This window comes from Gopherus evgoodei, chromosome 8 (assembly GCF_007399415.2).
Source record: "Gopherus evgoodei ecotype Sinaloan lineage chromosome 8, rGopEvg1_v1.p, whole genome shotgun sequence".
In the NCBI taxonomy this organism is placed as follows: domain Eukaryota; kingdom Metazoa; phylum Chordata; order Testudines; family Testudinidae; genus Gopherus; species Gopherus evgoodei.
Window position 1 is genome coordinate 99,164,054 of NC_044329.1, and position 16,760 is coordinate 99,180,813.

The following is a 16,760-nucleotide window of genomic DNA, read 5'->3' on the forward strand; positions in this document are numbered from 1 at the left end:
AGCACAGCACTCCACCATCTCTGTATATCTAGAGCAGAGAGAATACTCCAGCAGCAGACACAGTTTTCTACACTCTGGGTCCTAGTGGCCACCCCACACAGTCTGGCACCTGAGGCGACCGCCTCTGTTCGCCTCATGGTAAGGCCAGCCCCGATCAGATCAAAAACCACAAGGGGACCTGTTATTTGATTCATATTTAAATGATCCCACCCACAGTCTTGCAAGAGTTTTCCATGATTTCTGCCATCTTGGACCAGAGTCCTTTGGTAGCAGCTTGTGACGTTTCAGTGCCGTCTAATCTAAACTCTAGCCTAACCTCCTTAATCAGAGCAGTATCAGTCCAGCATCAATATATACTTCATGCATTGATCTCTATGTATGAAGCACACATAGTACATACATCTGTGGTATGGTATGATACAGTTAAAACATATTGTGCCATATGAAATAGTTAAAACATCACGAGTCTAACAATACTAACATCTAAATCTGCCATGTATTTAGGCCAATATATTCAAATGTGGGTATCTAAAACTATGAACCTAACTTCCATATTTAGCCACTTAAAAACAAATGAACTGATTTCCTGAGGTGCTAAGGATCCATCATTCCTGTTGAAATGTTCAGCACCCTGAAAAATCAGGCTTTTATTTGACTTTCTATATATGGATTTTAGGCACTGAAATTAGCATTGGACTTAATATCTTGCCCCTTATGTATTTCATATTCATGTAATAGATTTTCTCAAACACATGACAGTTCAAACAAAGTACATTTTAAAAATCAAGGTTGGCTTTATATTTGTGTGCTTGTGTGTATATGTACATATACCTGAATGAGACTGACACGTGCTCATCTGATCACACTGGTCGCAGAGACTGAGTTTTCTCTTCTTACAAATACAGCATAGAACAGATTTTCTGAGGAAGTCCTACATGGCTTTGAAAATGTTTCTTAAAAACCATGTGCACAAGACCCTTTAACAAATAAGAGAGCTAAAGATAAGAGGCATTCAAGTGGACACAAGTGCTTAGCAGCAGCCTGAACTCACTCTAGAGCCCCACGCAATTGCAGAGCTCCTAGTGTTGCCAACTGAGAGGTCACTGAGTGAGTTACGAGAAAATTGCAGCATATTTTGCCCAGAGTTGACGGAACTTGCACAGAATGGTGGATAACTTGCAGCAGAATGCTCAGCTGTTACTGAGAGTGTTTCTATTTAAACAGCCCATTTTGTCAATATGGCAGAATGTTCTGTAATTTCCTATTTACCCAGCTAATAGTGTGGATAATTCTTGCTTCTGGGTTCCTTTCTACCTTCTCTCACATTTTGTTGCCAAAGTCAGAGACAGTAGTGCTTTTAAGTTAGAAGGAGGGGAATGGCAATGGAGTAGCACAACTCGGTACTTGTACAATTGCCTAGATGCTCCTCATTTCATCGCATAGTTGTCGTCTCAGAGTAGGCTGGCAATTATACGTTCTCATGGAAGATTTTCCACCCTTAAGTGCAAGGAGAGAAACACTCCTTCCACTGCCACACACTCAGAGCTGCGCCTATCAAGAAAATGTCTTGTTGAAGGCGGCGATGCACTGAGAAATAGCAATGGCACAAAATAAAAGCTGCAGCATCTGACTGCAGTGAGTTCTTTTTCCTCCTCACTGATCTCCTCCTTTCCTGTTCTCTCTCCTCTCAAGGACTCCCTTTCTGAAAGCTCTCAGGGTGCTATGGCAGTTAGTCTGGAATGTCCTGTTCCATTTTACGGGACACACAAGACTTGAAGGTGTTCTGGTTAGGGTGACTAGACAGCAAGTGTGAAAAATCAGGACTAGGGGTGGAAGGCAATAGGTGCCTATATAAGAAAAAGCTCCAAATATTGGGACTGTGCCTATAAAATTGAGACATCCTGATCACCTTAGTTCTGGGCATGAATAAGCTACTGAAAGAGGATGTGCCTCCCCAAGCTGTATAGTTCCTGTAACTCAGCGAAACCTTCCCTTCCCTTATCAAGAATATAAACACTCAGGGCTCATTGATGTCAATGGTTCTACACTAACTTGCATTAGTCAAAGATCAGGTCCTCCGAATGGAAAATCGAGCATCAGTAATTTAATTTTATTTGACTTTAGCTTTCCAGGCTTATGAATGTAAGGCCTAATCCTATGATGTGAGCTCCCATGGAGTTGTGTCCTTTGTAGGATGGTTACCCATAACATCTGATTCTTGTTAAATGAATGTAGGTGTCAGGGTGACAACCATGGGGCTTGAAATCAGAGATGAGACAATCGTACAGTCTCCTCAGGCTGCCCCATCAACGTGTCTCAAGTCTGACCTGAGGAGATCCAGAGATGACCTACTGGGGTACAATGATTTTCAGTTTCCATGTACTTGGCATCTCAGTTGACATCAGAGATCCAGCTTTAGTGTGATTTCCCAATTTTTATTTTATTTTAGTGATTAATTGATAGTCTGGAAGCAGCAGGACCTAGACCACTAATTTACAGAGGCCATCAAACAGCCAGCAAACTGTGTGTTTAGAACTTCAAGAACTGCCTAGAGAGGGCACCCAGAATCAGTTGCTGGTGTGACCAACATGAATTGGTCCTCCAGCAGCTAGCAGGCTGGGAGCAGGCTGAAGGCAACAGGACTCAGCTGGCAAGATAAAAAGGTCTGGATGATTTTTCCAGGGGCCATTTCTGGGTGAAGCTGGGACCAAGGGAGGAAGGATTTCTCCAGTCTTAACCCAGGAGGCAAAGCTGGTCAGGAGTTCTGGCTATACCTTTTTGGTTGAGCCAACACAGGATTGTTGATTTATGTTATGGAAGGTAATGCCCAGGTAGCCATCTTGAATTGAATATCAATTCACTGCGGTAAAATTCAAGTGAACACACTTCATGAAGTGCCCCACTGGTTCAGGCAAACACAATGACATGGTAACCTAGAAGTCAGAGATTCTGTATTTTATGCAGTTGACCTACTTATTCCTATAACTAGAACAATGCCTAATACCCTAGAGCCACCCCTTCAAGAAGAGGGACTTTTTTATAAAGGCATGGAGTAGAACATAAGAATGGCCATACTGGATCAGACCAATGGTCCATTCAGCCCAGCATCCTGTCTTCTTACAGTGTCAAATACCAGGTTCTTCAAAGGGAATGAACAGAAAAGGCAATCATCAAATGATCCATCCCCTGTCACCCATTCCCAGCTTCTGGCAAACAGAGGCAAGGGACACTTCAGATCATGATTTCCCCCCCCCAGACCATCGTGGCTAATAGCCATTGATGGACCTATCCTCCATTAACTTATCTAGTTCTTTTTTGATTCCTGTTATAGTGTTGGCCTTCACACCATCCCCTGGCAATGAGTTCCACAGGTTGACTGTGCATTGTGTGAAGAAATACTTCCTTTTGTTTGTTTTACACCTTGTGCCTATTAATGTCACTGGGTGACCCCTGGTTCTTGTGTTATGTGCAGAAATAAGTAATACTCTTTCTCCACACCAGTCATGATTAAGGCTAAGATTTTGTCACAGATACTTTTAGTAAAACTCATGGCCAGGTCACGGGCAATAATGAAAAATTCATGGAAGCCTGTGACCTGTCCCTGACTTTTACCAAAAATATCCATGACAAAATGGGGAGCCTGGGCATCTGCCGGTGGGCTGGGCACTCCAGGGGCCCCCACCACCCATAGGGACTCGGAGCTCCAGGGTTCTCCTCCACTGGTGGCTCCAAGCTATAGGGGTCCTCCCTGAGGCAGCTCGGAGCTCTGGGGGTTCTCCCCTGCTGCATGTGGTGGCTGGGACCCCTGAGGGCTCCCCTCTGTTGCTTGCAGCAGCCAGGAGCTCCAGGGGTTGCCTCCTGCCATATGCGGCGGCTGGGAGTGGCAGCTGGAGCTATGGGAGTCCCCCCTGCTGCCCACCACAGGTGGGAACTATGGAGAGTCCACCAGCCACCTGCAATGGCTGGGAGCTGTTGGTGTACCCCGCAGCTCCCTGCCTCCGCAGGCGACAGGAGACCCCCTGAAGCTCCCAGACAACACTGGCTGAAGTCACAGAGGTCTTTGGAAGTCATGGATTCCGTGACCTCCGTGACTAAATTGCTGCCTTACTCATAATTATACAGACCTTCATCATATCCCCCCTTAGCTGTCTGTTTTCAAAGCTGAAAAGTCCCAGTCTTTTTAATCTCTCCTCATATGGAAGCTGTTCCATACCCCTAATCATTTTAACTGCCCTTCTCTGCACCCTGTCCAATTCCAATATACGTTTTTTGAGATGGGGTGACCAGATCTGCATGCAGTATTCAAGATGTGGGTGTACCATAGATTTATATAGAGGCATTATGATATTTTCTGTCTTATCCATCCCTTTCCTAATGGTTTGTAACATTTTGGTAGCTTTTGTGACTGCAAATTGAGCGGATGTTTTCAGAAACTATCCACAATGACACCAAGTTCTGTTTCTTCAATGGTAACAGCTAATTTAGCCCCCATCATTTTGTATGTATAATTGGGATTATATTTTCCAATGTGCATTACTTTGCTTTTATCAACACTGAATTTCATCTGCCATTTTCTTGCCCAATCACCTAGTTTTGTGAGATCCCTTTGTAACTCTTCGCTGTCAGCTTTGAGACTGAACTATCTTGGGAAATTTGGTATCATCCACATATTTTTTCTCCTCACTGTTTACCCCTTTTTCCAGATCATTTATGAATATGTTGAACAGTACTGTCCTCAGTACAGACCCCTGGGAAACACCACTATTTACCTCTCTCCATTCTGAAAACTGACCATTTATTCCTACCCTTTGTTTCCTATCTTTTAAACAGTTACTGATCCATGAAAGAACCTTCCCTCTTATTAAAGTCTGGGAAAAGCAGTGGCCAAATTCTATTTACTATTTCAAATAAAAAAAGGGGTTGCATCAAATGTGGGATTAGCTTTTCTACCAGCCTAGAACAGAACTGTCTCTGGATTTTATTTTATTTTTTTATCTTCTTTGCAAGTTGAGATATAAATTTTGCTCCCAAATTAGAGTATTCAACATGCAAGCTTTTTTGCAAAGACCGCCTAAAATTAGCATGCTTGCTGATGAAGCATTTTGTATTACTACTTATAACAAATAGGAGATAGGTATTTGCTAATATCCTTGAGAATTATAGTTCCATAATGGTATGAAAAACTGCTGCAGTGATTGATCAAGAATTGAATTAAAGGTGAATCTATCTGAGCCTTTTTTTACTTGTGGCATTTTACAGTTGGGTTTTTTCGTAGGCAGTTTTAAGTTTTTCATGGAAGTTTTTTAGGTTCCCCGGTTCATTGCAAGAAAATTGTATTAAAGGCAAGAAATGTAAAAATGCTTCATTATGCCCCAGCAGTACACTCTAACCAATAAAACATCTTTTACCCTAACTAGGAAATTCTATGCTCTCTTTGCTATGTTGTCTCATCTCTAAGAGTGAAATACTGGATCCTGCTCCATGGCCACGGCAGGGCAAAAACGCAAAGGAAATAGCTACCTAGTTTGATATGTAGATAGTGCCTAACACTGTGATATTGAAGGCAGGGAAGCAACATGTAATCAGAGCAAGAAGCCAAAACAAATGTCTTGAAGCCAAGTTCTACAATACCCTACTCCACAGGAGCAAGTATGTCTATTGGAGTGCAGGGGTATATGAGCATGACCACTGGACCTGTAAATTGTCTATATACCCCACATTGGGGTACATCCGTTACGACAGCCTATGAGCTCTATTAGCATTTGCAGAGTGGCTGTGTGAGGGAGGACCCTATCCCTTCGTCTCTTTTTGATTCCTTATATAACTGGGAGAACACAGATTTCAGCTGTCGTGAGAATAATAGGGATTAGGTGACCACTCGTAAAACCATTCCTTGGGAAGCTGTTCCATGGGAAGCTTCTGCACAGGGACACATCAAAACTAAACTCTCCACTAAGCCAGCATTAAGCTTCTTGTCTGTCTCACCTTTGATGCTGTTGCTAAGAAATGCACTCCCCATTGTGGAATGTCTGAGAGGTTACCAGATCAGCAGCCCATTATATTTAATCTGTTCTCTGATGGCATCACAATGAAAATATGAAATGATCTGGTCTATTACACTTTCATTCCTCATAACAGTGGAGTTTCTTCGACTGCAAAAAGGTCTTACCTCGAAATCAATAACAGCAGGATTATATTTTAATGACCTTCCCCAGCGACGATACATATTGGCATTCCAACTGTTTAAAAGCCCTCCACTTGAAGCAACATCTCCACCTTGAATCCGAGGAATAATATCTTCCACTATTGCACTGTTGGTTTCAGGATCTGGAAAGTTGAATTATAGCTACATATTAGCTACCATTTCCACACATTGAGTAGTAACAGCATGACCCAGTGGATGGCCACTTGCCCCCATTAAGGCCATGACCCTGCACCATTAAAGTCAATGGGAGATTTGCCATTGACTTCAATGAGCCCAGGAGCAAGCCCTAAACAGCCTTCCCCATTATTACAAGATAGCTTCTGATGAGTTAAGCATTCTAGGTGCTACAATCATGGTGATGTAGGAGTTAACTTCTAAACTCCATGGCTCTGATTCTCTTATCTCTCTAACATATACACAAGACCCAGCGTGTGGGGTAAAGATAGTTTTATATCACCTTTGCGCTCCCCAGTCCATATACAAAATAACACATCACGTCATCAGGGAGTAGTACTCAGGTCCCCTGAGTCTAAATGAGATAGTTGGAGACGGAAAAAAATTCAAACAGGCTGTGGAAGACATAGGCAGGGAGAGAGAAACATTCTATTTGGAATGTTCCAATGAAATGCTTTTTGTACAGAAAATGCATTTTCTGCAAAATTGAAATTTTATGTAGTGTGACAAAGTCATACTGGACAGCTGCAAGAGTGGTGGAAGCCCTAGAATGATAAAAGCCCTTTTTTCTACAAGCTGAGAAGGAGTTACCTCAGGTCAATTAGGGACACCTGAGTCCAATTAAGGGCTGCTTGAGACCTTTTAAAACTTGTGGGGGAAGGAGGGAGAGAAGCTGCTGCAGGGACAGTGGCAGAAAGGAGCTAGATTTCTCCAGCATGAGCGGCTGTTCTCTTTCTCATAGGGAAAGCAACCAAAATTGAGTGTCTCTTTAGGGGAAGGACTGACACCCCAGGGCAAATAACAGGACAATGCCCCCCTACCTACACCCCCCCACACACACACAGACAGACACATAGTGTGGAGGCAGGGTAAGGTATCCCCCCTTTGTTCTTGTGTTTGTATATTTGTTTCTTTTTTGGTTGGCGGAGGTGCACTCCTTAGGTTTGCCCTGAGGCCTACCCTGAAAATACAGACAAGTAAATGCAGAGGGGGAAGACAAAGACTGCCTAGAGTGGGCCTGATTTACCCCCAGCCTGGCCACCACCAAATGGGAAAGTGCTAAGTCTGGTGAGATGGAAGAGGAGGTGCCTTGCCACAGTGGGGAAATTGCAATGAAATATTTTGTTTTGGGTCAGTTTGATTTAAAATAAAATATTTTGGTTTCTTGAATTGAAACAAAACATACTCTTTTGACTTAGTTTGACCTTGAGCTGCATCTACATATGGTGCAATGATATCTCATGGGAGTTGTAGTTTGGGTTCCTCATGCCTCCCAGAATGAAATATTTTGATTTGAGACTGTCAGAAAGTTTTGTTTCAATTCAAAATTGTCCAAACAAAACCTTTCCAAATTGGAATATTTTGTTAAATATTAAACATTTTGCTCTTTTGACTTTTTGTTCTGATTGGGGGTAATAATAAATATTGGCATTTCCTGTGAGATGGATATTCCAATTTTTGCTCAGGTCTAGTCAGATGGTGTATATCAGCATAGCTCCATCACTGTTTTACAACAGGTCAAGATCTTGACCCACCATGTAGAGAGCCCACTTGTTCTACCCTAGCTTTTGAGGTTGTGGACAGGGAATTGTTCAAAACCTAATGCATACTACCTTTTAGTTAGAGGTTAAATTGAATCTCCCTTGGAAAAAAACAAGTTGGAATAGCGAAAATGGTTTGTGAATCTGAATTGGTTTTGTGAACACTGCAACCCAACATTTATTTTGAGATGTTCATGAAACCCCTTGAGCTTCATCCATCCCGACTTTAAACCTTAACCTATCCCTCACTTGCACCTCCAGATCCAGGGTAGTCAGAAATCTGCTAATGGCAACAGGGGTAATGACATCAGTGGGTAGAACTTCACAAATGCAGTTTGATCCACTTACACCAATGGTGAATTCATTTAAAGATTTACTAGTAAGACAAATATATTTTGTGTACTCCCTTTTCGGACATCATACCAGTTTTAAGGAATACGTCCTTCTCACAGTTTTTGTATGATAGTGACATTGATATATCTGTTCTTTCCTTTTGGTATATGAAGCCTCCTGACAGACCAAAACAGGAGCTTATTGTTTCAGATGAAATGGCTGTGAAACAAAAATAGAAAAACAATAATGTCAGTGTCATTATTGGTAAGAATGGCATTTTTTCCCCAGTGGTAATTACGGTTACATCAACCAATAAAATATTCATACAAATATGTAGCACATTTGTGGAAGCCAAGAAATTATTGCCATCAGTGTGAAACTGATTTTGCTGGGCTTTGTCATTCTTGTGTGGAAGCCAAATATATGGCTGGGGTTTATCAGTGATTATTAAGTCTGAAAGGGCAAAATACTTGCCCCAAGAGATTTTCTTCTAAAAGAAGGGTGAAAAATGTCAAATCTAGGAAGTCCCTTCATATGTCAGATTCTGTTCTATCTGTTTAAATTTTGTCTCCATATGGGCCAGATCCTTAGCTGGAGTAAAGCTATGTAGACCTTTTAAAGTGAATAGATCTATGCCAATTTTCAGCAGCTGAGTATCTGGTGCATACATCATAATATGTCTCTTAATCATCTGCGCACTGAGACTGGTGTATTAGCTGCATAATTAGCTATAGGGTCAGAAGACAGTGTTGCAGAAAGTGTTTGCCTTTTTATAGGAGTTTGGGCTTAGCCAAATATGACTTCCTGAGACACTTTGATCAGAACCTGAGCTGGTGTAAATTGACATAGCTCAAGTGACCAGCTGAAGTTCTGGCCCCATATATTTTGGCCAGTAGATAATGTTTTACAAAACTTTACTGAACGGATGCTGAAAAAACAACAACCCCAGTACTGAAAAAAGCTGCCACCAAATTACAATATCATTTAGGTCAATTTGCATGAGTTATTTAGTGAGGTAAAATGACTGGCTAGAATAGTAACTTCAATACAAATGTATCAATTGTTTATCCTTTGAAAATCACTGACGGTTTATTGCATGCTGTTGTATTAGCGTTAACGGCTACTGCTGTATGTATTGTAAAAAATAAATAACTAGAGTCCTATGAGCAAGCTGTAGAGAAGAGAACTGAAATAAAAAAGTGGTTTCACCAAAGCACAGTAGTAGGCACATTTCTTAGGTCAACAATGTTTTGTTATGTGTATTTTTCAGTGTATTACAAATATGAGGCAAGTTCAGCAGAAGTTAATGGCAAGACTTCCATTGATTTCAGTGTATGCAGAATAATAATAATAATTAATAATACCTAGCTTTTATATAGCCCTTTTCATCAGTAGTAGAGCCCTGTGCGAACACAAAATTTATATCCATGGATATAAAGTGAATATCCGCAGAGTTGCAGGGTTCTAGTGCCTGTGACTGGGCCAGGAACCACAGCGGCGAAAGCAGCAGCATGTCAGGCTGCTGCTTGCAGGAACCATTGCCCATTGCAAGCAGTTCCTCCAGCGTGACTGTACCGTCCCCAGCCCTGCCCACTGGAGCAGGTACTGGGCTCACCAGCTGTCCCTTCAAATCTCCTTTGCGTCTCCTGTCCAGGACCGTGCAAGCCACTTGCACACACTAGTGTGACCAGGGATGGCTGCTTCTGTATCCACGAATGGCTGTAATCAGTAGTGCTTCATGAAGAACTTGGCCGTATCATTATGCCCATTTTGCAGATGGGGAAACTGAAGCATAAAGAGGCAAACAGACTTTCCCAAGGTCACCCAGAAGCCAAGGTGGGAATAGAACACAGGTGGCCTGAGTCTAAGACCAGTCCTCTATCCGCTAGGCAACACTGCCTCTCATCAATATCAGGCCTGTAGGCCTGGTTTGCTTCCATTGAAATAACTAGCAAATTCTGTGGAGCATGAGTCTCTTCTCTTCTGCTACGCTTGTCCATAAGGAGTAACTCCAGTTGAGTCACGCCTGTGCATGCCTGCAACAATCGAGACCAGAATCTGGCTCATTGACTTACTGATGCGGGATCAGACCCTGAACATGCGAGATGCTGAGCACCTCAGGAGAAGCAATCTGCCCCCTGAACTCCCATTCAACTTAATGGGAGATGGAGAGATCCTAACCCTTCATTTCTCATTGACTTCAATAGGAATCCTGGGTCTCACTGCATTGTAGGCCTGGGCCCTGAGAAAGAGTAAACATGCAGCATTCAGATCCATGGAGTATAATATTCAATAATTGTAAACAGAAATGGATAAAATTCATTCACTCAAAGCAACATGAATGTTTGCTTCTCTCAGCGTTGAAGTGCCATTAAAATTAAAGTTCAGATACACTCTGATTAATTGATTCACCATGGCTCCTGTCGAGTAATTATGTTCAGCAAGGGTCTGTCAATACAATTTGCAATTGGTTGTAGCGAATACTGTAGATCCAGTCTTGATAAATATTGAAGTTGTTATTGCTGCAAAAGGGTGGTCATACAGAGTATTGGCTCTTTGCAGGAGGGGAAACCATGATTGTTTATCATCTGATGTAATTTCAGATAGTTGAATGTGTCCTAGTCGTAAGAGTTATTGCTGCGTTTTGAATTAATCATAATATGTAAAGGCTCTTTCCATACTATTCTGTGCTGACTGCATCTCTCCTAAATGTCGTCACAGCTGTTAATGAATTACTCAACTTTTCTCCTGTGTAATAAAACAATAATTTATTTTAAAAAGAAAGAATGAAAAATATTGGTGGCATGATTCACAAGGTGCCTTATCCTGATATTCTTATTCATTTTTACTCAGTCCTTATTGAGACTAATTTCCACTTCAGTGGGATTTTTGCCTTTATTCTAAGTAGCATAATGATATTGGAATATAGTTTAGTAATTGGTTAGGACAAACTAGCTGTATTAGTTCGTGCTAGTTTATGCAGATCAGTGGCTCAAGTTTTAGAGGTAACATTTTTTTTTAAGAAAGTACACAGCCAATTCTTCAACTGGTATAAATTCAACTGATTACAACTGAGCTGTACTGATTTACAGCAGCTGAGGATCTGACTCATACACACCATGTAACAACATAGTGAGGAGACACCTCATTCAATAGGAAATCTGTCCAGTATTAAACCATCAAAACATACCAATTATTACCATGTGGGGGAATCTGAGACTCTGCAGTTTCATTTCCTATAGGATATAATGCTGTATCAGTTGATAAATGTGGAGTTTTTAATGGTATCCACTATAGATGGAAATTATACAAGTATCCTACATTAGAATGAAAATTATCTCTCTTCTGGGGCACATTTTTTGTCTCTTGCAGAACTCCAACATCCCTCATTTTTAAAATAGGGCACCCTGTGGCATTAAATCTCATCTCAGATATACAGTAAGCACAAGATAAAATAAAATCATAGCCCCTGTCCAGCTGCTGGTGATTAATCCTTTCCTTTAACTTGGCAGTCTGCTTCTTAAAGTCTTCCTTGCTAAGATTTTGGTCACCTCTTTGTCACTCACTCTTCCAGGAGTGAAGGACACAGAACGTCTCCAAGAATAAGGAGACACTTCAGGAGAGCTGTACAAATCATTTTTATTGCTAAGTACTTCTTTTGTAACACTCTCTATGGTTGGCTCTGAGCACTGAATCTGTGTAGTTATAGATACCCGAACTACTCTAGGCCAAAACATAAACTGGCATAAATTGTCATAGTCTTATTGAAGTCAATGAGGCTATTCTGATTTATACCAGCTGTGCATCTGGCTGCCATTTACTATTGCTATAATCACAGTCTCCATCTTAGGCCACCAGGTTGAAACCAAAGCAGAACCTATAGCAGAAGCTATAGATGACTAATGCCTACTTGTATCACTGGATGTATAAGAGTTGTGGTATCTATCACATTGTAGCTGACTTTACATTTCCACTAACAATCTTGTGAGTGTACCAAAAGGACTATGTTGTTCTGCATCCTCATTCTTGATTAGAAGAGGCTTTATGTTTCAACTGCCCAGAAACTGATATGCATGCAAGCCTAACTGCTGATACATTACATAAACATAATTTACAGGCATAACTATGTAGCCCTGCACACATTCGTGGGTTGAAAGTTGGAGCAGGCAGAACTCTGTCATTCCTGAGATTACAATGGCAGATGTAAGGCCAAGTACAATGCATTATTCACACATTCAAAACAAACACGTCTTTGAGTGTATCTCGATCTGTCTGTGTAATGCCTTTTTCTTGCTCTTAGTGCTAACAAGTATAATCAAGGCTACAATTTGCCCCACCAGTGTGAAGAGAATGTCCTTGGGGGTCGCTCCTGATCCACCTGTGTCTGTGTCGCTCATGACGACCCTCTCAGAGGAGAGCTTGGTTTTTAGACTAAGTCTCACTAAGGGTTCCATCTTATTTGATTGAGACCTGCACTGATTGTTGAAGTATGAGTGAAAGTGTCATTCTTTCCTCTGGATCTGTGTCTGCATTTGTCTTGTTCCGAGGCAGCTAGTTATTAAGTCTTCAGGCTTCTGAATATGGAGATGAAATCCTTTAGTGCATTCTGGACCCGTCCCGATCTCTGTACTGATAAACAAACTTTTCTCCAGGTGCTGTCCTACCTTCTGTAGTAGTAAGCCAGGGAGAGCAAAAAGGATGTGAAAAGAACAAGTTCAGCTTTGGGAAGCCTAGATGCTGATGACACAAGACAGTCATTGGTTGCAAAATTAGCTGGTGGAAAGGATGCAGGGTCATTGTATGTAAGATACAGGAGAATGAAACAGTCCGGAAAGAGTACTGGAGAAATCCAAACTCCTGCCTAAACTATTGATTACTGCCAAGGGAAACTTTGATGTAAGACAGTAGAACAAAACGCCCTGTTAGTGACTTTCCTCTGTTTTCATCCCCACAGGAGATACATGTTTGTTTAACCAGTTGTCGTGCAAAAGATAATTGACGGTCCTTCTTCTGGTAGGTAATGAGAGCTGCAAAATGAGGATCCATGTTGGGTCTGGATGTAGAAACCATCCCCCAAAGTGTGGGGATGTTTGGACTTGTGGTTCTGGTTTGGCCCATTAGAAAGGGAAGCCCTAATTGTGAATTTTAAAAAACCTTACAGGTCACATCTTTTCAGATTCAGGGTTACAGAATACCTGTCTTCTGAGTTTTCCTGTTATGAGAGAAGACATTAAGCACATTGACGATGAGTTCATGTCCACTGGGATGATGTCTCCCGTATAGCACCATACTACTATTAAGATTAAGTAGATGGAAAAGCCAAGTAGATTCCCCACTACAATGAGTGAGCTGGTCAGGAACTGCATGCTGACTGTGAGACGCACTTATTGGTTTATTTAACACCTAACCTCAGGATAAAGGATAAATAATCTAACCAAGAGAGCCTCCAGTTTAACTTCCCACGTGCCTCCTAGTGGCCAAAAGGAGATCTACTTTAAAAAAAGATTTAGGGCCAGAACCTCAGCTGGTGTAAATCACCGTAACTCCATTTATGCCAATGGACCTATGCCAAATGACACCAGCTGCGGAATCTGACCTATTTTACTCACCTATGAAATGTACTTAAACCAAGAATACTAAAGCACTGACTCAGAGTGCCTAATTTTAGTCACTGTGAGCTAAATCCTGGCCCTGCTTTCCAAGGCCAGAAGACCCAAATGCTGCTCAGAAGCTGCTGATTTGCTGCACAGGAAGGCAAACTATGGAAAGTCAGTATAAGTGGCTCTGCATAAGCATACTGTGGAACAGTGTCAGCTAGTCCTGTGAGTGGTGGTGAGGAGGAATTTGGTGTAGGTAGACAGGTCAGAAGTGGGACGTGCCAGTTGGTGAATGGCTATAGGTATCCTCTGGTGGTAGGTACTGCTTTAGCAGGGCCGGTACTACTGCTCCATGCCTGGGAGGATGAAGAGGGAGGAACCCAGGGGTTAGTTTTAAGAGTCTATAACATTAAACAATCAGAGGGGACAGTTAGAGAATAAAGTGATGAACACAGAATTTGTAGCATTATTCTAACCTTTTCTTTTCATTTCTTCTTTGTTAACGACAAGGATATATTCAAAGATGCCTCCCATGGTCCCAGATGTCATGAAATGGGTACCATAGTCATTAATAAATTTGGCATACATTCCATAGTTGTAGCTGTCTGGAAGCGCCATCAGAGACTGAAGCACATCTTCATCCAGAACTATGTTATCCCGTCTCATTTTGAACCGTGCTGTCTGTACCTTTGTTATGGCTCTAATGAATTCTACGTTCTGCAGATAAAACCAGACAGATGTTAAAAGGGAAACATGTCTCTTCCCTGAGAAATATGCATGGGTCCACATTGCAGAATAGTGGTATGAACATTTAGTGGGTTTACACCAAGCTAGGAGCCCTTTAAAGGAACATTGCCCAAACCTGATTCTCAACTAAAGAACACTAATGTGTCCCCACTGAAGCCAATAGAGATACATTAATCTAGAACTAGTGTTGCCAATCCTTGTGATTTTAGCTCAAATCTCATCTGTTCTTTTTCTTACAGCTTCAGTTCCTGGAGTCAAGTGATTCTGAGAGAATCTCAGCTTTCATTTTTAAAAAAGTTTCTCGCACTTGTGGTTGCAGAGAAAAGCTTGAAAGTGTGACCCAAGTGTCCTTTAAAGGATCAAAACCAAGAAGGCAACTAAAAATACATTTTATTTAGGTATTAAAACATATTTTAAAGCAAATCTCATGGTTTTTGGGGGGCTGGAGTCATGATTTTTGATCACCTGGGCAGTGGAGTTGGAACAACTTGTATAGTGGGGGTGCTGAGAGCCATTGAACCAAACTGCAAACCCTGTATCTGATGGAAGCCACTTCAAGCCGGAGGCTGTGGCCACACCCCCAGAACACCCTAGTTCCAGCACCTGTGCACTTGGTGTTAACAATACTGTCTACCTGAAATCAGAATAGGCTTCTTATGTTTTTTCCTCCTCTAAATTGGATGCTCTACTCAGGGTTCTCAAACTTCATTGCACCATGACCCCCTTCTGACAACAAAAATTACTTCACAACCCCAGGAAGGGGGGACCGAAGCCTGAGCCTGCCCAAGCCCCACTGCCCTGGGGGGAGCCCAAAGCCCGAGCCCTACCACTCCGAGCAGGGGGGCCAAAGCTGAAACTCAAGGGCTTCTGCCCTGGGCAGTGGGGTTTGGGCTTCAGCTCTGGGCCACAGCAACTCTAAGCCACCCCTGGTGACCACATTCAAAGAGGGTCCTGACCCACTTTGGGGCACTTTGGCGGTGGATCCCGGAGCAAAAGGACCCTCTGCCACTGAATTACCGCCGAAGCGAGGGCCGCCCGCCGCTGAAGACCCCAGGCCCCCTGAATCCTCTAGGTGGCCCTGATAAACAGTGACATGTCTGTTAGATGTTCAATAGTCAAAGGAATTATTTGTAATACAGGAAAAGAGTAGAGCAGCAGTACTTAAACTGTGGATCGGGACCCCAAAGACCCGCGGCGGGGGTCCCCCGCCGCCGAATTACTGCCGAAGACCTGGCACTTTGGCAGCAGAGGGTCCTTCCACCCTAGGGCAGAAGGAACCCCCACCACCGAAGTCCCGGAGTGGAAGAAGCTCCGGGGGCCCAAGTGAAGGACCCTGCTCCAGGGGCCCCAAAAAACTCTTGTGGGGGCCCCTGCAGGGTCCGGGGCAAATTGCCACACTTGCCCTCCCCCCCCCCCCCGGGCGGCGTTGCTGTTTATGCTGTTTGTTCACTTTTGCATATCTCTCAGGTTAGACAACTAAAGTCGGCTTGTCAGTTTCACTTTGGGTTATCCCAAGTTTTAGTCAATTTTGGTGCTGGCTCCTATCTCCTAGCCCAAAGCTTCAATAATGGAATTGCAAATGCTTCCAGGGACTGTTTATATGTCTTTAAAATAGAAATATTTTAAAAAAATAGAACCATTCTATTGATGTTAGGTTCTGTTAATGTATATTTGTTTTGAAAAACCTAAACTGGGTGGCCAGATTTAACCTGGTAACTTTCCTTTACACAGCAAAACTGTTTTATAGCCACTGTGCTGGACAGCCAAGCAATGGAGAACCTCTGCAGGTCGATGCGATTCTTGAGGCCATATAAAGGACCCAGGTGCCACACCCAGATGCAATTACTACATCACTCACACACTCTCTCTAACACACAAATACACACACTTCTCTCTCCTCAGCACTGGTACCACAACCTTGGTCCTTCAGCTCCAGAAAACATAAGCTTTTGCCACGTAAGTTAAAGAGTGTCTTTAGATAGTACTAATAGTAGGATCTTGTATCTTCTCTACAGCAATATCACACACACACACACACACACACACACACACACACACACACACACACACACACACACACACACACACAGCTAGTACATTTCATAGCATGTCTCTGAAAGAGGGTGCAGAGGGGAGGAGTGAGTATGTCAATAGTGTGATCTG

At 42.5% G+C, this 16,760-nt stretch overlaps 1 protein-coding gene across 2 annotated transcripts in view; it reads right to left on the reverse strand.

Moving 5' to 3' along the window:
- Positions 1–16,760, reverse strand: part of C8A (complement C8 alpha chain) — a 37,109-nt gene that overhangs the window by 6,182 nt on the left and 14,167 nt on the right. For both annotated transcript variants that reach the window (XM_030573145.1, XM_030573144.1), the window contains exons 7-9: positions 14,327–14,567; positions 8,344–8,472; positions 6,170–6,327 (exon numbers count right to left, since the gene is read on the reverse strand). In XM_030573145.1, coding sequence (XP_030429005.1) covers positions 6,170–6,327; positions 8,344–8,472; positions 14,327–14,567 — 528 coding nt within the window. The remainder of the gene's footprint in view (positions 1–6,169; positions 6,328–8,343; positions 8,473–14,326; positions 14,568–16,760) is intronic.